The sequence below is a fragment of the Diceros bicornis genome, chromosome 2 (assembly GCF_020826845.1).
Source record: "Diceros bicornis minor isolate mBicDic1 chromosome 2, mDicBic1.mat.cur, whole genome shotgun sequence".
Classification (NCBI taxonomy): domain Eukaryota; kingdom Metazoa; phylum Chordata; class Mammalia; order Perissodactyla; family Rhinocerotidae; genus Diceros; species Diceros bicornis.
This window is the reverse complement of record NC_080741.1, coordinates 52,561,432-52,584,383: the sequence shown is the minus strand read 5'-3', so window position 1 is coordinate 52,584,383 and position 22,952 is coordinate 52,561,432. Positions and strand designations below refer to the sequence as shown.

General features: G+C 42.7%; 3 protein-coding genes across 3 annotated transcripts in view; all 3 read right to left on the bottom strand.

Moving 5' to 3' along the window:
- Positions 1-421: 421 nt before the first annotated feature.
- GRM2 (glutamate metabotropic receptor 2) overlaps positions 422-22,952 on the bottom strand; it is a 156,813-nt gene continuing 134,282 nt past the window's right edge. Inside the window, exon 6 of the mRNA XM_058559817.1 lies at positions 422-602. The gene's annotated coding sequence lies outside the window, so the exon portion shown is untranslated. The remainder of the gene's footprint in view (positions 603-22,952) is intronic.
- LOC131421098 (IQ domain-containing protein F5-like) lies at positions 10,956-13,186 on the bottom strand. Its single transcript, XM_058567709.1, has 3 exons — positions 13,172-13,186; positions 12,480-12,602; positions 10,956-11,408 (listed from the first exon to the last, which is right to left on the bottom strand). The coding sequence occupies exons 1-3, from the start codon at positions 13,184-13,186 to the stop codon at positions 10,956-10,958; spliced, it is 591 nt and encodes a 196-aa protein (XP_058423692.1).
- On the bottom strand, positions 16,604-17,988 carry IQCF3 (IQ motif containing F3). The gene is made up of 3 exons (XM_058559937.1): positions 17,971-17,988; positions 17,756-17,800; positions 16,604-17,002 (listed from the first exon to the last, which is right to left on the bottom strand). The coding sequence occupies exons 1-3, from the start codon at positions 17,986-17,988 to the stop codon at positions 16,604-16,606; spliced, it is 462 nt and encodes a 153-aa protein (XP_058415920.1).

Here is a 22,952-nt window from a genome sequence, read left to right as displayed (position 1 = left end):
CTTTTTGTTTCATTGATTTTCTCTAATGTTTTTTTTTTTTAATTTTTTATTTATTGGAGTAACATTGGTTTATACATTGTAAAAATTTCAGGTGTACATCATTATACTTCTATTTCTGCATAGATTACATCATGTTCACCACCCAAATATTAATTACAACCCATCACCACACACATGTACCGAACTATCCCTTTCAGCCTCCTTCCTCCCCACGTCCCCTCTGGTAACCATCAATCCAATCTCTGTCTCTATGTGTTTGTTTATTGTTGTTATTATCTACTACTTAATGAAGGAAATCATACGGTATTTGACCTTCTCCCTCTGACTTATTTCACTTTGCATTATACCCTCAATGTCCATCCATGTTGTCACAAATGCCTGGATTTCATCGTTTCTTATGGCTGAGGAGTATTCTGTTGTGTATATATACCACATCTTCTTTATCCATTCGTCCCTTGATGGGCACTTAGGTTGCTTCCAAGTCTTGGCTATTGTGAATAACGCTGCAATGAACACAGAGGTGCATGTACCTTTACAAATTGGTGTTTTCAAGTTCTTTGGATAAATACCCAACAGTGGAATAGCTGGATCATATGGTAGTTCTATCCTTGATTTTTTGAGGAATCTCCATACTGTTTTCCATAGTGGCTGCACCAGTTTACACTCCCACCAGCAGTGTATGAGAGTTCCCTTCTCTCCACATCCTCTCCAACACTTGTTGTTTCCTCTCTTGTTAATTATAGCCATTCTGATGGGAGTGAGCTGATATCTCTTTGTAGCTTTGATTTGCATTTCGCTGATAGTTAGTGATTTTGAACATCTTTTCATGTGTCTGTTGGCCATCTGTATATCTTCTTTGGAGAAATGTCTGTTCGGGTCTTTTGCCCATTTTTTAATTGAGTTGTTAGTTTTTTTGTTGTTGAGATGCATGAGTTCTTTATATATTTTGGAGATTAAGCCCTTATCAGATGTATGGTTTGCAAATATCTTCTCCCAATTGTTAGGTTGTCTTTTCGTTTTGTTGATGGTTTCCTTTGCTGTGTAGAAGGTTTTTAGTTCGATGTAGTCCCATTTGTTTATTTTTTCTATTGTTTCCCTTGCCCGGTCAAGACCAATGTCGAAGAGCATACCGCCTATGTTTTCTTCTAGAAGTTTCATGGTTTCAGGTCTTACATTCAAGTCTTTAATCCATTTGGAGTTAATTTTTGTGTGTGGTATAAGATAATGGTCTACGTTAGTTTTTTTGCTTGTGGCTGACCAGTTTTCCAAACAGCATTTATTGAAGATACTTTCCTTTCTCTATTGTATGTTCTTGGCTCCCTTGTCAAAAATTAGCTGTCCATAGATGTGTGGGTTTACTTCTGGGCTCTCAACTCTGTACCATTGATCTCTGTGTCTGTTTTTGTGCCAGTATCACACTGTTTTGGTTACTATAGCTTTGTAGTATATATGTATATATATATTTCCTTTGTGAGGAAGATCAGCCCTGAGCTAACATCTGCCAATCCTCCACTTTTTGCTAAGGAAGACTGGCTGTGGGCTAACGTCCATGCCCATCTTCCTCCACTTTATATGGGACGCCGCCACAGCATGTCTTGACAAGTGGTGCGTCGGTGGGTGCCCAGGATCCAAACTGGTGAACCCTGGGCCGCTGTGGCGGAACGCACACACCCACTGCTTGTGCCACTGGGCCGGCCCCATGTAGTATATTTTGAAATCAAAGGGTGTGATACCTCCAGCTTTGTTCTCTTTTCTCAGGATTCCTTCAGCTATCCAGAGTCGTTTGTTATTCCATTTAAATTTTAGGATTCTTTGTTCTATTTCCGTGAAAAATGTTGTTGGAACTTTGATAGCGATTGCATTGAATCTATAGATTGTTTAGGAAGTATGGACATTTTAACTATGTTAATTCTTCCAATCCAAGGGCACAGAATATCTTTCCATTTCTTTGTGTCCTCTTCAGTTTCTTTCAATAATGTTTTATAGTTTTTGGTGTACAGATCTTTCACCTATTTGGTTATGTTTATTCCTATCTGTTTTATTCTCTTTGTTGCAATTGTAAATGGGGTTGTATTCTTAATTTCTCTTTCTGCTACTTCGTTGTTAGTGTATAGAAATGCAACTGAGTTTTGTATGTTGATTTTGTATCCTGCAACTTTACCGTATTGGTTTATTATTTCTAAAAGTTTTTTGGTGGATTCTTTAGAGTTTTCTATATATAAAATCATGTCATCTGCAAATAGTGACAGTTTCACTTCTTTCTTTCCAATTTGGATCTCTTTTATTTCTTTTCCTTGTCTGATTGCTCTGGCTAGGATTTCCAATACTACATTAAATAACAGTGGTGAAATTGGGTATCCTTGTCTGATTCCTGTTCGTAGAAGGATAGTTTTCAGTTTTTCACCATTGAGAATGATATTAGCTGTGGGTTGGTCATATATGGCCTTTATTGGTACTTTCCTTCTATTCCCATTTTATTCAGAGATTTTATCATAAATGGATGCAGTATCTTGTCAAATGCTTTCTCTGCATCTCTTGAGATGATTGTGTGATTTTTTCCTCCATTTGTTAATGTGGTGTATCACATTGATTGATTTGCCGATGTTGAACCATCCCTGCATCCCTGGAATAAATCCCACTTGACCATGGTGTATGATCTTTTTAACATATTGTTGTGTTCTATTTGCTAGTATTTTGTTGAGGATTTTTGCATTGATGTTCATCAGTGATATTGGTCTGTAATTTTCTTTTTTTCTGTCCTCGTTTGGCTTCATTATCAGGGTAACGTTGGCTTCGTAGAATGAGTTAGGAAGCTTCCCCTCCTCTTCAATTTTTTGGAAGAGTTTGAGAAGGATAGGTAATAAGTTTTCTTTGAATGTTTGATAGAATCCACCAGGGAAGCCATCTGGTACTGGACTTTTATTTTTCGGAGGTTTTTGCTTACTGTTTTGATCTCCTTACTGGTGATTGGTTATTCAAATTCTCTATTTCTTCTTGCTTCAGTTTTGGAAGGTTGTATGGTTCTAGGAATTTGTCCATTTCTTCTAGATTAGCCAATGTGTTGGCATATAGCTTTCCATAGTACTCTCTTATAATCTTTTTTATTTCTGAGGTGTCTATTGTAATTTCTCCTCTTTCATTTCTGATTTGATTTGTTTGAGCCTTCTCTCTTCTTTTCTTGGTGAGTCTAGCTAAAGGTATGTCAATTTTGTTGATCTTTTCAAAGAACAAGCTCTTGGTTTCATTGATTGTTTCTATTGTTTTTTTAGTCTGTAAGTCACTTATTTCTCCTCTGATTTTTATTATTTCCTTTCTTCTACTGATTTTGGGTTTCGTTTGTTCTTCTTTTTCCAGTTCCTTTAAGTGTACTGTTCGGTTGTTTATTTGAGAGTTTTCTTGTTTGTTGAGGTAGGCCTGTGTTGCTATAAACTTCCCTCTTAGAACTGCTTTTGCTGTACCCCATAAATTTTGTATGTCGTATTTTCATTTTCATTTGTCTCCAGGTATTTTTTGATTTCTCCTTTGATTTCTTCTTTGACCCAATCGGTGTTCAGTAGCATTTTGTTTAATATCCACGTATTTGTGGCTTTTCTGATTTTCTTCCTGTAGTTGATTATTAGTTTCACACCGTTGTGGTCAGAAAAGATGCTTGGTATTATTCCAATCTTCTTAAATTTATTGAGATTTGTTTTGTGGCCTAATATGTGATCACTCCTGGAGAGTGTTCCACGTGCATTTGAAAAGAATGTGTATTCTTCTGTTTTTGGATGGACTGTTCTGTATATATCTACTAAGCCCATCTGTTCTTAGCTGTCATTTAAGGCCAATATTTCCTTACTGATCTTCTGTTTGGAGGATCTATCCATTGGTGAAAGTGGAGTGTTCAAGTCCCCTACTATTATTGTGTTACTGTCTATTTCTCCTTTTATGTCTGTTAATAATTGATTTATATATTTATGTTCTCCTCTGTTGGATGCATAGATATTTACAAGTGTTATGACTTCTTGTTGGATTATTCCCTTTGTCATTATGTTATGCCCTTTCTTGTCTCTTGGTACAGTGTTTGTTTTAAAGTCTATTTTATCTGATATAAGTATTGCTACCCAAGCTTTCTTTTCATTGCCATTTGCATGGAGTATCTTTTTCTATCCCTTCACTTTCAGTTAGTGAATATCTTTAGGTCTGAAGTGTGTCTCTTGTATGCAGCATATATATGGCTCTTTTTTGTTTTTTATCCAATCAGCCACCCTATGCCTTTTGATTGGAGCGTTTAGTCCATTGACATTTAAAATAGCTACTGATAAGTATGTACTTATCGCCACTTTGTTCCTTTTTATCTGGGTGTTTTAGTAGTTCTTCTCTGTTCCTTTCTTCTCTTGCTCTCTTCTCTTGTGGTTTGATGGCTTTCTTTACTATTTTGTTTGGGTTCCTATCTCTTAGTTTTTTTTGTATTTATTATAGGTTTCTGGTTTGTGATTACCATGAAGTTCATATATAGTAACCTACATATATAGCACTCTATATTAAGTTGATGGTCTCTTTAGTTTGACCTCTTTCTAAAAGCTCTACTCTTTTACTCCCCTCCCCTCAAGTTTTATGTTTTTGATATCATATCTAATCTCTTTTGTGTGTGTGTGTGTGTATCCATTACCTTCTTATCATGGAAATAAGCAATTTTAGTACTTTTTCTTTCGACCTCCACATTGTAAAGGTCTTTTATAGGAAATTCTTTCAACCCTCCGTAGATTGGCACCTACACTGAGCCAAGTACCGTTCTAGGGGCTGTAGATCCTCACCATAATCTTCCAAGTTTCAAAAATAGTTTATTTGGAAATAATTTCAAACTTAGAGATATACTGAAAGGACTCTTGCATCACCTTCCCCCAGAGATGTGCCTTTCACCCACTGTCCCAGTAACATCCTTTATAGCTAAGAATTCAATCAAGGATCACATACTACTTGCAGTTATCATGTCTATTTGGAGTCTTCTAATCTTGAACAATGCCTAGTCTTTTCTTTATTTTTATGCTCTTGATATTTTTGAGGTTTAGAGGTCAACCATTTTGTATAATGTCTCTCAATTTGGGTTTGTCTGATGTTTTCTCATGATTAGACTCTCCTTATATGTTTTTGGGTGGAAGATAACAGATGCTGTGTCCTTTTCATTACAAACTATTAGGTGGCACATACTGTCTATTTACTCCATTAGTAATGATATTAACTTTATCAATTGATCAATGTTTTGTCTTCCACATTACTGTAAAGTATATTTTCTCTTTGTAATTAATAAATATTTTTATAAGGAGATGCTTTGAGACCATGCAAAATCCCATCCCTCAACGCATTTCACCCACTACATTAGCATTTCTTAACGTTTCTTGCCTGAGTTATTTATTACTATGATGGTTTCCAAGCAGTGACTTTCTAATATCATCATTTCCCTATAATTGTTAGTTAGCTTTCTACCGTGAGGAAGAGATTTCTCGTCTCTACATTAATTTTTCATTTCTTAATTTGTATCAGTATGGACTGATGGGTTCTTATTTAATTTAATAGGTTTTAATTTGCTACTATCGTAGTAATTTTAGTGCTCAATTTTCCCTAGATTTGACCACTGGGAGCTCCTCAGGCTGGCTTCTGTGTCCTTTTGACATGTCCCCTTCATGTTTATTTCCTTACTTATTTCTTACACCAAGATAATCCAGATTTGTGAGATAACAAATAATATATGTTAGTCTCTGCCCCCAGTTCCTGGCACAGAGCTCCTGAAACTCTTGTAATTTCCTACATGATAAAAGCACTAGGAGCATCTTTTGTCCTAACATTTGGTCTTTGATCCCAGATCCTGACACAGGGCTCCTGAAATCCTCATAATTTTCTGGAGTGTCTTTTGTTATAGTGAAGTGACTCTGGGTGGGCTCTTGGGTGGATCTTGGACGAGGACTGGCTACCAGAAAGACAAAGCCATATTAGAAGCTTGGATTTTCAGCCCCACCCTCCATTCTCTTGAGAAGGGAAAGGGGCTGAAAATGGAGTGTTCCAGAAGTGTCCAGAAGCTCAGGGTTGATCTTCCTCAAAAAAGAAAAAAAAAAAATGGAAAGATATTCCATGCCCTTGGATTGGAAGAATTAACATAGTTAAAATGTCCATACTTCCTAAATAATCTGTAGATTCAATGCAATCCCTATCAAAGTTCCAACAACATTTTTCACAGAAATACAACAAAGAATCCTAAAATTTATATGGAATAACAAAAGACCCAGAATAGCTAAAGGAATCCTGAGAAAAGAGAACAAAGCTGGAGGTATCACACCCTCTGATTTGAAAATATGCTACAAAGCTATAGTAACCAAAACAGTATGGTACTGGCACAAAAACAGACACAGAGATCAATGGAACAGAATCGAGAGCTCAGAAGTAAACCCACACATCTATGGACAGCTAATTTTTGACAAGGGAGCCAAGAACATACAATAGAGAAAGGAAAGTCTCTTCAGTAAATGCTGTTTGGAAAACTGGTCAGCCACAAGCAAAAAAATGTACGTAGACCATTATCTTACACCACACACAAAAATTAACTCCCAATGGATTAAAGACTTGACTGTAAGACCTGAAACCATGAAACTTCTAGAAGAAAACATAGGCAGTATGCTCTTCAACGCTGGTCTTAGCAACATATTTTCAAGTACCATGTCTGACCGGGCAAGGGAAACAATAGAAAAAATAAGCGAATGGGACTCCATCAAACTAAAAAGCTTCTACACAGCAAAGGAAACCATCAACAAAACGAAAAGACAGTCTCGCAATTGGGAGAAGATATGATAAGGGGTTCATATCCAAAGTATATAAAGAAGTCATACATCTCAACAACAAAAAAACTGACCACCCAATTAAAAAATAGGCAAAGGACCCGAGCAGACATTTCTCCAAAGAAGATATACAGCTGACCAACAGGCACATGAAAAGATGTTCAACATCATTAACTACCAGGGAAATGCAAATCGAAACTACAATGGGATATCACCTCACTCCCATCAGAATGGCTATAATCAACAAGAGAGGAAACAACAAATGTTGGAGAGGATGTGGAGAGAAGGGAACTCTCATACACTGCTGGTGGGAGTGCAAACTGGTGCAGCCACTATGGAAAACAGTATGGAGATTCCTCAAAAAATTAAGAATGGAACTACCACACGATCCAGCTATTCCACTGCTGGATATTCATCCGAAGAACGTGAAAACATGAATGCATAATAATATATGCACTCCTGTCTTCATTGCAGCATGATTCACAATATCCAAGACTTGGAAGCAACGTAGGTGTCCTTCAAGGGATGAATGGATAAAGATATGGTATATATACACAGTGGAATACTACTCAGCCATAAGAACCCATGAAATCTGACGATTTGTGACAACATGGATGGACCTTGAGGGTATTACGCTAAGGAAAATAAGTCAGAGGGAGAAAGTCAAATACCACGTAATCTCACCCATAAGTAGGAGATAAAAACAACAACAAACAATCACATAGAGTCAGAGATTGGATTGGTGGTTACCAGAGGGGAAAGGAGGAGGGAGGAGGGTGAAAGGGATGATTAGGCACACGTGTGTGGTGACGTATTGTAATTAGTCTTTGGGCGGTGGAGATGATGTAATCTACACAGAAATCGAAATATAATGGTGTACACCTGAAATTTATATAATGTTATAAACCAATGTTACCGCAAGGAAACAAAATGCCCATCAACAGATGAGTGGTTAAACAAAAGGTGGCACTTCCATTCAAGGGTATATCATTCAAGAATAAAGAGCTGTGAAGTACTGATCCATGCTACGATATGGATGAACATTGAAAACATCATGTTAAGTGAAAGAAACCAGACACAAATTATTGTACGATTTCATTGATGTGTAAATCCATGGAGATAGAATGCAGATTGCTGGTTTCCAGTGGCTGGAGGAGTGGTTACTGGGGAATGATTGGATAATGGGCATGTGGTTTTCTTTTAGGATGATAAAAATGTTTTAGAACTTGATATAGATGATAGTGGTTGCTTAACACTGTGAACGTACTGAATGCCACTGAATTGTTAATCTTATGTTAACAATCTTATGTCAAATGTTACTAGCGTGTGGTTAATCTAAACATGGTTATGTGAATTTCACTTAGTATATATATGTTTTGTGTTCTTTTATGTGATGGTCAGTCAGGTGCGGCCACAAGAGAATAGGAGAGGCGCAAGAAACGAAGTCTGTTATACTCACAGCTCCTAGAGAGGAGGTCACCGCATGTCATAGGGGAAGCATCAGGTTTTGTTCAGGTGGCAGAAGACAAGAGTGAGAAATGAGCTTTTGCCATGGCCTTTATTGGAGTGGGAAAGGTGAGGCAGGGCAGGGTGAACAGTATAGGATTGGCTAGTTTGAACAATTTCGGTGGGCTCTGTCTATAGGGGTGGTCCCCAGATGCCTGGCACCTGACCCTGGGATGATTAAGGCAGAGGAATATTGCCTCCTGAGAGGTACAGGCCAGAGAGAGGAGGTATGGCTCTGGACTGGTTAGTTTGCAAGTCAAAGGCATGCTCTCCAGGCTGAGTCCTTTGATTCAGGACTAAGAGTAAGAATTGGTTAGCCCTGGGAGGGGCAGCCTCTCCCAAGCCAGAAAGGGATTTTTGTTTTTAAGATGTCAAAACGTCATAATACACAGAAAATAGAAGACATGTACAATAACATACTGAAAGAAAGAGAGGGAACCTACTGTTCTAGGTCCTGGGAACACAGCACTGAACCCAGAGTCCCTGCTCTCCTGGAGCTCACCCTCCAGTAGGGGGAACAGAAAATAGAAATTGAGGTAAGATAACCTGGCAGTGATGAGGACTTTGAAAACAGCAAAGCAGAGTCAGGAGCTAGAGCATAGAGTAGCGGGGAGGGAAAGCTGTTTCAATAAGATGGTCAAGGAAGGCCTCCCTGAGGAGGGAGCACGGAGCAGAGACAAATCTGAATGGAGTGAGAGCTCCATCTGCAAGAAGACAATCCAAGGAGAGGAGGCAGCAAGTGCAAAGCACTGAGATGGGAGTGTGCTGGGGATGTTTGATAACAGCAGAGCAGTCAGGGAGGACTGGGAGGATGAGGTGGCCAGAGACAGACCATTCAGACTTATGTAGACCACAGGGGGGACTTTTGGAATTGTTCTAATTAAATGGGAAGACACTAAAGGATTAAGAGCATCAGGTGATACTACAAAGCAATAGTAATCAAAACAGCATGGTACTGGTACAAAAACAGACACACAGATCAATGGAACAGAATTGAAAGCCCAGAAATAAAACACCACATATACGGACAGCTAATTTTCGACAAAGGTGCTAAGAACATACAATGGAGAAAGGAAAGTCTCTTCAATAAATGGTGTTGGGAAAGCTGGACAGCCACATGCAAAAGAATGAAAGTGGACCATCTGCTATCACCATTTACAAAAATTAACTCAAAATGGATCAAAGACCTGAAGGTGAGACCTGAAACTATAAAACTCATAGAAGAAAATATAGGCAACACACTATTTGACATTGGTCATAAAGGAATCTTTTCGGATGACATGCCTACCCAGACTAGGGAAACTAAAGAAAAAAATAAACAAGTGGGACTTTATCAGATTAAAGAGCTTCTATAAGACAAACGAAACCAGAATCAAGATGAACAGACAACACACCAGCTGGGAGAGAATATTTGCAAAACATACATCTGACAAGGGGTTGATCTCCATAATATATAAAGAACTCACACAACTGAACAACAAAAAAACAAACAACCCGATCAAAAAATGGGCAGAGGAAATGAACAGACACTTCTCCAAAGAAGATATACAGATGGCCAATAGGCACATGAAAAGATGTTCAACATCACTAATCATCAGGGAAATGCAAATCAAAACAACACTAAGATACCACCTCACGCCCGTTAGAATGGCTATAATCACCAAGACAAAAAACAACAAGTGTTGGAGAGGATGTGGAAAAACAGGAACCCTCATACACAGCTGGTGGGAATGCAAACTGGTGCAGCCTCTATGGAAAACAGTATGAAGATTCCTCAAAGACTTAAAAATAGAGATGCCCTATGACCCAGCCACCCCGTTACTGGTAATCTATCCAACGAACCTGAAATCAACAATCCAAAGAGGCTTATGCACCCCTATGTTCATTGCAGCATTATTCACCATAGCCAAGAAGTGGAAGCAACCTAAGTGTCCCTCGACTGACAACTGGATTAAGAAAATGTGGTATATATATACAATGGAATACTACTCAGCCATTAAAAAAGACAAAATCGTCCCATTTGCAACAACATGGATGGGCCTGGAACGTATTATGTTAAGTGAAATAAGCCAGAAAGAGAAAGACAAACACTGTATGATCTCACTCATATGTGGAATATAAACCAACACATGGACAGAGAAAACTGTACTGTGGTTACCAGGGGCAGTGGGGTTCGGGGGTGGGCACAAGGGGTGAAGGGAGTTATATATATGGTGATGGACAAACAAAAATGCACAACCCAAAATTTCACAATGTTAAAAAACATTAAAACATCAATAAAAAAAAAAAAGAGCATCAGGTGACACAGGCCTCCATGTTGCACAACTACAGGGGACACCGTTTACATAGACCACACTGTGAAGGCGTCTCCCTGGAGCCGGCTGACTTGGCTGCCCTGCAACCCCCATTTTCCTGCCCAGAGCAGACATTGCTAATCAATCACAGGTCCTGCTCATCCGGCATAGGGCTCTCAGGATCCTTCTCCACATGGGACCCCAGACAACCCCTGCCGCTTCCTCAGAGCTGACCTGTGAGATGCCCAGTATCTGCCATCATTTTCCCTGACCCTTCACTGAGACAAGGACCGCCTGCAGCTTGTCTGACAGAGATCATGCTGACACAGAGTTGGAGCAGACCTGATCAGTTCTTTATTGGGAAGGGGATGCAGTCTGTAATACGACAAATCTGTGATCCTAGAAAGATCTCAAGCTCAAGTCCCAGCTGGCTTGCTGTGAGTTCATAGCTGCCACGGAAAAAGCCACGAGTATGGCAACTATGGCAGCGCCAGTAAACCTGGATGATGAGGACAGCATGGAGCAAACAGCAGTAACGAAGGTGGATGCGCCACATGCAGACCCAGGACTGCAGCTTGACCACTGCCCATTCTTGCAGCGCGTGGTACACTAGGGCCGCCCGCCGCCTCTTCTCCAGCAGTTTTGCCAGTGTCAGCTTCCACCACCGCGGAATGATGGAAGCTCTGAGTGCGGCGTGCAGCAGCGTCCGTCTCACCAGGATGCCCCGCCACCAGGCCTGGACCTTTATGGCTATCAGCTCATTGGCGATTGGCTTCTTTATCTTCGGGGGGCGGGGTTTCTAGGGAAACAAAGGGACGCTCAGGAAACATTCCCCACCCATCTCAGCCCCAGGGTGTGCCTGGTAGAGGTGCTGATCTATTATCAACCACCGCCCCTTCTTCAGAAGTTCAGGAGCACTGGGCAGGGACATTGGCTGGAGCCGGAAGACAAGATAAGTGTCCTGTCTCTGCCACTCTCTTCTTAATGGACATGGATCATGTTGCTCTCTGAGTCTCAGGCTCCTCATCTGCAACATGAGGCACACCTGCCCTAGCTATCACCCGGTTAGGTGGACCTAGTTGGCCAGTCAACCAGAACAAGAACACCATGATCTAAGTGTCACAGGGTTGTCATGTTCCACCTGTGCCTGACCACCTACCTGGGATACATATCCTTTCCCTTCAAATCCCACCCACAGGCTAGAGAAGTGGCATCCTTTGCTTGCCTTTCATGCCTGACTTCAGCTCTAGTCCACAACCTGCTGTCTCCTTCTGTCGAGTCACAGTATTAGAAGTTTCCCTGCTCCACACAGTTTAGAGTCTTTCTCATTTATTTCTCACTTTCACTTCTTTTCGTTCTCACACCTTAAACTTCAATTAGCACACATACAGGCACGCATCCTGCACACACGCTCCCATACAATTCTAGACGTGGGTTCCCTGTACTTGGCAACGTGTTCCCCAAACACAGCCCTCACCACCCCACTCCCCAACTTTGCATGGTCTGACTCTCACTTGTCAGGTTTCTCTTCCCTACAACCATGTCTCAGTCACCCACATTTCTCAGACCAAGAAGAGACTAGGAGAAGAGGAGAGCCAGGGATGAGTCAATCCCCATCATCCCAGCTCTGGGTAGGGCAGCCATGCACTCTGGTTGGCCTGAGACATTCTCAGTTTATGATTATTGTTCCTGAGTAATCATTCATAGCACTATCTTTCACTTACAAATGTTTCCTGGTTTGGATGACAAATTCCATGATCATCCCATGCTATGGGCCACAGAGAAGACAACCCATCATTCCTGGGTGACTTGGGCCACAGATGTTGCAGGTTGGGGTCTCTCTCAACTTTGAGGGCCTCCATCAACCTACCTTTCTTTGATGGAGAGGGTGGGGTGGAGGCTCCTCTTTCTCTATCTTTTTCTCCTTTACTTTCTTTTTCACCAGTTTGGTTTCATCAAAATCTTTCTTTATGATTTTATCTAACTGGTCATCCTTTTGTAATCAGAGTCTAGAGAGGAAAGGTATGGGTAGGTTTTTCTCTGTGCAACTCTGTGACAAGTCTACCACATACTCAATCTGCTGGCTTGCGCAGATGCCCTAGATGTAGGACTCACATCCCTAATCAACTGTGGAAACCCACCTTACCCTGCCTGCAACTTTGAGTGGACTGGTCTCCCTTACTCAACTTTGAAAGCCCATGACTTGGAAATAGATGGGTTGAACCCCTCAGGTCTGCAACCCCTTAAATTTCCCATAGTTAGGAGCTAGATAGTTCCATTGCTCTCAGGTCTTTATTCTTCCTTGAGATCCATACAAGTTGTTACATCTATCAGTACTTCATTCCTTTTTGCTACTGAAGTAGACCATGGTATGGATGTACTACAATTTGTTTAGCTGTTCACCCATCTGGGTTATTTCCACTTTTTTGGCTATTATTCTACTATGAAATCTTTGTACAAGTTTCAGTTTGAACATAGGTTTTCAACTCTTTTGGATATGTACCTAGGAATAGAATTGCTGGGTCATATGGTAATTCTATATTTAACTTTTTGAGAAATCACCAAACTGTCTTCCATAGCAGCTACCCCATTTTACATTCCCACCAGCAATGTGTGAGAGATCCAGTTCCTCCAATCCTCACTATCTGCTATATTGCAGATATTGCTATATTGCAGAGATGAAGCCAACATTGTTTGCTGATGGATTGATGTCAGATGGAATGGGTAGAGCTAAGTAAAAGGGAGGATTCAGAGAAAAATTTGAATCAAACACATTGGGTGAATGGTCAAGGCACAAGGAGAAGCAAGTTTTGGACAGAAGCACGAGGCGTGGGGAATGAGAAGTCCTGTTTCTGCCACATTATGTTTAAAAAACCTACTAGACATCCAAGCAAGATACCAAGTGGGAAGTTGCACTTTGAAGTACAGAATTCTGAGGAGGTATCAGGGATGGAGATGTAGAGCTGAGTGGCATCAAGATACAGCAGATATTTAAGATCATGTGACTGGATGATACTATCTGGGAGTAAACATAAAAAGATACTAAAAGAAGTTTCAGGATTGAGCACCTCATAGGTTAGAGGCTGACCAATGGAGAAGCCATTGATAAGATTAAGAGCAGCCAGTGAAGAAAGAGGAAAAATAGGAGAGTGTGGTGTCCCTAAAGCCAAAAGGAGAGTGTTTCAAGTAGGAGAAAGTGGTCAACCCTGTAGTCTGATGCAGAGAGGATGAGAAATGAGAGGGCAGAGGACAGAGAATTGACCATTGGACTACGCAAGTTAGTTGGTGGTTTTAGATGATGTTATCATTTGTTGAACCAACCGCCCAAAACATAGAAACTTAAAAGAACAACCATTTATTGAGCTCACAGTTTTGTGGAGTGACAGTTTAGGCTAGGCTCATCTGGGTGATTCTTTTGTTCTTAGCTAGGCCCAATCAAATATATGTGGTCAGTTGGCCGGTGAGCTGGGGGCTGGTGGTGTAATATGGCCTCATCAAAGATGGCCCATCTCTGCCCCATGTGGTCTCTCATGCTACAGCAAGAGTCTCCTTGTTCTGGTGGCAGATGGCTGTGCAAGATCTCTTAAAGCCTAGGCTTGTAACTGGCACAGTATCACTTCCACTGTATACTATCAGCCAAAGAAAGTCACAAGGAAGCCTAGGTACAAGAGGAGGTTAAGTAGCCTCCACCTCTTGATCAATGGAGCTACAAGGTCACATTGCAAAGAGCATGGATACAAGAAGCGAAGTAATTTTGGTCATTTTTGCAAACAGTCTCTCTCAGTCAATACCCTTGACGCGTATAGTTTCTGTGAATTAGGGGGAAGGGAGGCTCAGTTGGAGTGAGTTTAGGAGAGAATGGGAGGAGTGGAAGGGGAGACAGTCATAACATGTTTAGCTATGAGGAGATGCAAAGAACTGCAATAGGAGGTAGTCAAGGATGGACTTTTTAATGATGGGGACACTTTGTATGCCAATGGGAATGATTTGGTGAAAAGATAGAAACTGATTTAGAGAAGCAAATGAAATTACAGGATGATGTCGTTGCGAAGGCAAGAAGTGATAGTGGGCAAACGAAAAAGAAGAACACAAGATGAACAAAATGCAGGGGCTGGCCTCAGATGGGCCAAAGACAATTCATGTCAACTCAAGGAAGGCAACAAGTGTGGTGCACATGATGCAGAGACAAAGGATGAGATGGTAGGAAGATGGGGGTCCAGTCTGCTTTCATTTCCTCAGTTAAGTGTGTGGTGACATCATCATTTGAGGTCAAGCGGAAAAGAGGGAGAATTGCCCATTTGAAAAGAGAGGAAAGAATGTGAAATCTTCAGGTCAAAAAGCAAACTCACAGAAAACTGTTTGGAGAAGTTTGTCTAGCCGATCCTGAATATAAACCAAAACCATGAAATACAGTGATTTGTTTTCTTTCAGGGAAGTTCCGCTCTTTTGGTGTGGGATGAAAGAGGTGAAGGGTTGGGTTCATCCAAAGGTGGAGAGAGAGAGGTCCAATGGTGGTAAAATTCTAAGAGAATGCTCAACAGAGAATGGAATCTCTGCTGGGGACAAGGGATGAGAACATGATAGCATGAATGGGCATTAAACCATTGGTAAGGTCAATCTCTGGGAGGTCATAATTAGGACTGAAGAAGCATTTGGTTTGATGCATAAGAATCAGTGGCTCTAACACAAGGGTTGACAAACTTTTTCTTTAAAGGGCTGGGTAGTATCTTAGGCTTGATGTCCATTCAGTCTCTGTCATGACTACTCAACTGCAGGCCATAGTTTTCTGACCTCTGCCCTAAAGGATAGAAGGCAAAAGTCAGAGACCAGGATGATTGAAATTAATATTGTTGCTGTGGTCAGTTATGAATGACGACAAGGACTGGGGTAATGCCACCTGAAGTGTGGTGAGCATTCGCTATCACCAAGATAAGTACAGAGGTTGAGAGTAAGCATTTAGAAACTTCTATAGCAAATTGAAATAGTAATTTTATGTATGTTCAATCTAATAATTAAAAACAAGCCTTCTATTCCGTATGCCTTTCCCATTTATTTTTCTCATAATTTATTTTTATTGTTTTACCAAAGAATTGTTCTATGATAGATTGGACATTTTAAAAAAATGGTCCTCCCCCACAGACAGCTTGAGAAGCAATGGTCTATAGTGCGATCATAGGAGTGGGTGACGAAGGTAGGATGGAAGTCAAATTACTGGAAGTGAGAGGCAAGGAGCTTCGGGGCATCATCCAGTCAATGTTGAAGTCACCAAGAATGGTGTCATTCATAGGGAGGAGGTTATATCAGTGGGAGCCCTGTGTTCAGCATCTTCGAGAAGCCAGTCCTGAGGAGGGAGGACAGAGGCAGGGCTGAGGTTCCTTAAGATCATAATATCTGCTATTTCCCAAAGAAAAAAGCATCCTAGTTAGCATGAAGCTTGCAAAACCTTGTGCCCAGTCATCACTAAGGCCAGCCTCCTGTGCTTTCTCTGGGCTGCACTCCTCCTAGGGGAGCCAGGCAAGTGCCTGACTTCTGTCTGGGGCTTGCCAAATAGGAAGGAAATGGGTGCAAGCCCCAGCTGGCCCCAAGTGGCAAGCTGACAGAGCATGGCCTCAGGCGCAACTCTCCTAAGAGTAGGTGCCTACAGTCTTCAGGAATACAAAGCCCAACCCCTCCCAATTGCAAGTTCAGGAGACAAGAATGGTGCTAGGGCTGTGGAATGGGACACCTGGCTCTGCCTATATGAGGACAGCCTCAGGTGGCAGTTTCTGATTTGGATAGAGTCAGTGGCATATGGCCTCTGTCAGTCCAGAACAGGATCCATAGCACTGAGGGGTGAAAGGGAGGTACCTGTATTGAAGTCTTTCCCCAAGTAGAAGAAGAGGGGCATGGCCTGAATCCTAGGGGGTTCTCATGGTGTGGGAGTCACTGAGACACATAAGACCTGGTCAGATATTTATTGGGGCAGTGGAGCCAGTTCTCCACCCTGTAGTGCTTTTAGACTGATAGGATTTCAATGTGGAACTCTAGCTGGTTGGAAGCGCCTTTGTATTGTGGCTGTAAAACATCATTGGTCTGGAAGTCGAAGCAGCTCTTTGGGGCCTGGAGTATGCAGACAGCATTGCACATTTGGCAGTAATGTTGATGGCACTGCCACATGCGAACCCAGGACTGGAGCTTGACCGCCGCCTGCTCCTGGATTACATAGGTCTTCAACAGGGCCTGCTGCTTCTTACGCACACATCTCCATGTGAGAGTTCTCCACCAGATCTGAATCATCCAGGCCCTGAGGGCAGCTACTAGCAGCGTCCTACGCACCAGGGTGCCACGCCACCAGGCCTGGATCTTCCCAGCTGCATTGACTCTTGCTCTCTGGCGTTGTTTTGCAAGAAGCAACTAACCAAGCAAAGGAGAAAACTCTAAGTGAATTTGTCACCTTCAACCACAGCTCTGGTGTCTGCCACAAAGAAGCTCTGATCTTCTCTCTTAACAATCAGCCTTTTCCCTGATGGTTCTCAGGACCCAGGAGACCTGGGTGGGGTTTTTCCTCTACTTCTTTCCTGTCTGTGGCCACGTACACATCTGCTCACCCTCTGAGTCACACTGTCCTTGTCTATAAAATGGGGTATGCTTGCCCTTTGGTCTTCACAGGTTCGTGGAACCAGTGGAACTTTCTGATCCAGAAGACCCGGCATGGGTGTGAGGAGCCAAAGGGTCTTCATGAGGATGAACCTCTGCATTTACGGCTTGCATCTCAGCTCAAAAGCCTGTGATGCTGCCTCCTGATGCCTCATGCCATGCCACAGCCCCTTGGGGTTTTCCCTTCACCTCACTTCTTTTGGCTTCCACTACTACCTCTCAGTCACCCCTATATCCTTCTAGCCCAAGCTGCCCCTTCTCCAGCTTTCCAGTTCCCACTGTTCTGTGCCCTAACTTCCATGTGGCCTGTTTGCATCCTGACTCCTCGTCTCTCTGTTATTCTCTCCATACTTAACACAGATCACCCAGAATAGGGAGGGAATTTATGGAGACAGAAAAGCAACACTGAACTGACTCCTGTGGAACCAGAGATGGATCCTCCATTTCCAAGGACTCTGGGTCAGAGAGTCAATGATTTACGGTTCTCTCGTGCTCCTGGGCCCCACCTACCTTCTGCCTCTCTCTCTCTAGTGCATCATAATCTGGATCAGACTTCTGCAATCAGAATGTACAGAGAAAGCATGAGTGAGGATCAACCTCTGTGCAAAGTCCCCACAGCCCCAGCTCCCCATTCTTTCCCTGGGTCCTTTGAAGTCTTCTGGTGCTTCCCTCCTCCATGGGGCAACACCCCACCCCCAGGGAGGGGGTGTCTGACTAAGTCTTACACAGCATTTACTGCCCATGGTTTTGGGGCAGTGGTTCAGGTGTTAACACCTCTTCTGGTCCCAGCTCCAATGGCCTGGCAGAGGCAGGAAGGGCGGTGGAGGAGAAGATAACCATGATGTCACAAGGGCAACTATGACCCAGGGACCAGGTTGCCTTCTCCAGGCTCAAAGTCATTGCATAATGAGGAAACACCTGCCCGTTTCCCTCCTGCCAGAGATGGACCAGAGTCCTTAGTGGAACTACAGTCCCTGTGAGTCTGTCCCGTCCCAAGAGTGATCTCCAGTCTGGCCCACCCACAGGACTATCCTCTTATCAGCCACTGAGGAGAGCAGCTTATGCAGTGCAGAAGAAGGAGCATGGGCTCAGTCTGCTCCCTGGGCCCTCCTGCTTTCTCTGGCATGGTGATCTTCCTCAGTGGGTGGGAAAGTCCTTCTTTTAATGGGGACGGGTGAGTATGGAGGGTGAGCAGAAAGGGCCAAGGAAGGGTCAGGATGGTGGTACGTCAGCCAATTTCTACTCCCTCCCTTCAGCTGGTGTAACTCTCTGTCCTTCTGTAGCTATTTAGTGGTGCTTATCAAGACAATATATGTTCCTTAAAACAAAATAAGCCCTTCTGTGCTGTGTCTGAAACTTAGTGGGCTGGAGGAATTTTGCAAACATAAGTCATTATTTAGGAGATAGTGTCCCCACCACTGTAGACTCCTCTGGTGGTGGCAGTGGTCATATTTTAAAGAGTCAATTAGTTATTCAGGCTTGCTTCCCAAACCAGCCATCTTCTGGATGTCCCCATTGCCGTTTCCCAGCCACCTTCACTTCTCTTAACCGACGCTGTGGATAGCTCCCTCCAGATCTCCGTAACATGCTGATGTGGTCTCTTCATTTCAAGGTGTTATCTATCAACTTCTCACCAAGGAAGATGAAGATTTAGCTTTCTGCCTCTCCCCTGTTGACACAAGTATTCTGTAATCAATCTATAAATCAAAATGGGGGTGAGTTTACTATATAAGCCAGTTTTGAGGACTATATCCCGGGAGCTTCCCTCTCCAAGGAAGGAAGCACTCTAAGATGTGGGGTGTACACAGTGGTTGTATACTGTCTTGGAACAAGGAACATGCATCAAATATGACAGGAATATCCTTTCTACCACAGTTACAAGATGCTTTGCCAGCACAGCAGATCAGTGGTCACAAGATGAGCACAGTAGGTTAGTAATTAATCCTTAGTGTCTGGGAAGAAATGCTTATCTATAAAGAAATACTGATATGTAGGGAGGCAACATCTGTATCTTTAAGGGCATCATTCTCTGCTTTGGGACATTGTAAATGTTTAAAGCAGATGTACAATGCATGCTCCATAGGCCATGTCATGTCAGGCCTTTCTGGAAAAACCAGGTCAGGCCAAATGAGTTTTTTGAGGAAGATTAGCCCTGAGCTAATGTCTGTTGCCAATCCTCTTCTTTTTGCTGAGGAAGATTGGCTCTGGGCTAACATCCGTGCCCATATTCCTCTACTTTATATGGGACACCGCCACAGCATGGCTTGATAAGCGGTGCATAGCCTGCACCCGGGATGCAAACCCACGAACCCTGGGCCACCGAAGTGGACCATGCGAACTTAACCGCTACGCCACTGGGCTGGCCCCCCAAATCAATTTTAAACCAAATAGCTTCCTCATATACTTCAATATATCTTATTGCTTTTCATTTATTCATCACCCCAACAAGCCCCCTTTTTCTCCCTTCATCTTCCCATGAGGTTATTTGCAATTTAGGTCTGATCACGATTCAGGGTTTACATTATCATGACTGTGTGAGTGCTGCTGATAGCCATGCTATGGAGCACACTCAGATTCCCTTTCTTTTCCTGCACAACTTCATAAAAGCTCTTTTTATTATGAAAATGTTTAAATATATAAAAAATTTGATTACAGATAATGACTCGATGTGTACTCATGACCCAGCATAACCTGTTTTTCTCCTCTCTTCTCCACTGATGAATTAATTTCCAAGTCACCTCCAATGATTCTCTACAGCAGACAATGCTGTGAGGAGCATCTTCCTCTGTGTCTCTGTGCAGCAGTGGGAGGCAATCTCCAGGGGATACATGCTGGGGTGGCTTGTTGAGTCATAGGACAGATGGCTCCTCTATGCCACTAAATCCTAATAGATTGCTCTCCACAGTGGTAGCACCAGTCTAACCTCTGTCAATCACTTCCTAATTTTTCCTGAACTGAAAGATATAAAGTGATGTCACCTTGCTGTTTTAATGTGCATTTCTGACTAGAGACTTGAGCTAAGTGTGATTCTTAAGTGTGAGTATGTGGGCTCCAATCTTGAAACAGACCCCTTCTGGCTGTGTGAACTTGGGCAAGTCTTTCAGCTTCTTTGTGTCTGTTTCCTGCTGAGTAAAGTGCAGACAGTGACATTGTTCCTCCTTCATTGAGCTGGTGTGAGGATTCATGCAGGTGAAGCCTTTGGAAGGACGCCTGGTCCTAGTACTACTATGTGTTTTTGAGCTCTTGTTATTATTGCATCTTGGCCATTTGGTGTCTCTGTGTAATTGACTGATCTTGTCCTTGGCCTGTTTTTCTATTGGATTCCCATCATTCTCTTGTATGATTTCCTTTGATAACTCTTTGATGGATAGAAATGTTGCAAATATCCTTTCCCAGACAGTCACCTGCCTGTTAACTTTTTTCATGGTATCTTTCATTGCACAGATATCTTTCCATTCATTTCCCACCTTATAATTGTGCTTTTGAAATATTTTAAACTACTGCTTTCCCACCCAGGGTCACATGTTTTTTCCATTAGATTCTGGCTTCCATTTTACATTGAGGCCTTCACCAAGTGACAGGAACATGATCCAGCATGCCGTGTTTCCCTCTGTCTTGGATTTAGTCCCTCATTTCGATAAAGCACGTCCTATAATAGTTTCCTAAGAAAAAGGTGCATGGATACAAATCTGTAAAGACTTGCATGTCTGAAAAAGACTTTATTCTACGCTCAAATCTGATTGATAGCTTTGCTTAGAAGAGAATTCTAGATTGAAGATAATTTTCCTCAGAATTTTGAGGACTTTGATCCACTTTCTTCTATAGTCTAATGCTGCTCTGATTCCTTCGTCCACGGGCTGTGACCTATTTTTTCCTCTGGAACACAGTGACTTCATGTATAGGCTTTTGTGTGAACATATATTTCCATTTTCTGGGGATAATACCCAAGAGTGCAACTTATGGGTTGTAAGATAGTTGCATGTTTAGTTCTTTAGGAAACTGCAAAATTGTTTTCCAGGGTGACTGTGCCGTTTAACTTTCCCGCCAGCAACGTATGAGAAATCCCATTTCTCTGTATCCTCACCAGGATTTGGTTTTCCCGTTATTATTTGTTTTAGCCATCCTGATAGGTGTGTAGTGATATCTCTTTGTGGTTTTGATTTGCATTGTCCTAATGGCCAATGAAGTTGAATATCTTTTCAAGTGCTTATTTCTCATCCATATACTCTCTAGTGAAATGTCTGTTCATGTCTTTTGCCCATTTTCTAGTTGAATTGTTTCCTTTTTACTGTCGTGTTTTGAGAGTTAAAAAAATATATATTCTAGCAGAGTGACATTAGCAAGGTGGTGGAATATGAGGTTCCCTACTCATATCCCCCGTCAGCAACAATAATTTGGCAGTCATCCATGGATGAAAGTGCCTTTGTGGGAGGTTTGGGATACAGGTAGGAGACTGTGAAATCCTGGTGGAGTCTAAGACTCAGGAAGTCCGTTTTGAGAATGCAGGCCCATGCCCAGGTGGCTGACTTACCAACTGTTATCCTGGTTACAGACCTGGAAACAGCTCTGCCTTCTTGTGGAGTTGGCTACAGCCCTGTATGGCCCTGATCCTGCCACCAGCACCATACACCAAGGGACCTCAAAGGAGTCATGTCTGTCCATGCATCAGGAAATAGGCCCACAGACCTTGGTCCTGGCTGTGGACCCTGAAGTGGCCTGTGATTCAGCTCCTGGCCCTCTCAGCCACAGTCTAGGAGCCCCTGGAGGCAAGCCTGCCACACTTTGTCCAACTGAAGATCCTGAAATAGCCTTGTAACTCAGCTCTAGCCCTTCTCAGCTGCAGTCTGCAAGCAGTCCTGCCAGTCCAAGAACACAGTGGGAGATGTGCTCAGCTGCACCTCTTGAGATCCTGAAATGGCCCTGTGATTTGGGTCCAGCCTCTCCCAGCTGCAGTCTACAGGCAGCCCTGCCAGCGTAGGACCTACTTGGAGACATGCCCATCAGTGCCCCTGGAAGCAGGACAGGCAACCTTGGTATGACAGCAGATTCTGAAACAGCCCAGTGACTTGGCTTCAGCCCATCCAAGTCACAATCCATGAGCAGTCCTGCTCACCCAGAGATCAATTAGGAGACACACCCATGAATGTCTCCAGAACCAGGCCTGCAGAAATCAGTACCAGCTGTGAATGATGAAGCAGCCCTAGGACTCTGTTCCAGTCTCTCTCAGCCATGATATAGGGCCAATTCTGCCTGCCCAGGGCCTACCCGGTGTTCTGGTGGGAGGTTTCCTAGGGACGTACTGGGAGTCACACCCATCCATACACCTGGTAATAGGCCTGCTGTCTGCAGATATAACTGTGGACACTTCCCTCAGAACCAGCCCTGCTGAGCAAGGTCCTGGAGGCATTCATGTATACCCATGGACCAGAGAGAATTCCTGCCTGCCCAAGCCCCTTATAACAGGTCTGTCAACCACTAACCCTTTGCAGACCCAGCAAAGGCACTGTGATTCAGCTCCAACACAGCTTGGCTGTTATTCTGAAGGTAAGCCCATCAGCCTGGGGAAACAACAGTAGAAGGTCCTTACCTGACAAAACCAGTCTGCAAAGACTGGAAGAGGTGTTTGCTCCTTGAAATGCACAGGCACCAACATAAGGCTATATAAATCATGAAGAATCAGGCAAACATGACACCAACAAAAGAATCT

What these genes read in the sequence shown, in the direction of transcription:
- LOC131421098 (XM_058567709.1), bottom strand. An exon ending in ACCCTCTCCATCAAAGAAAG is followed by an intron (nt 11,409 to 12,479) that starts GTAGGTTGATGG and finishes TTGTTTCCCTAG; the next exon opens with AAACCCCGCCCCCCGAAGAT.
- IQCF3 (XM_058559937.1), bottom strand. An exon ending in TAGAGAGAGAGAGGCAGAAG is followed by an intron (nt 17,003 to 17,755) that starts GTAGGTGGGGCC and finishes TTGCTTGGTTAG; the next exon opens with TTGCTTCTTGCAAAACAACG.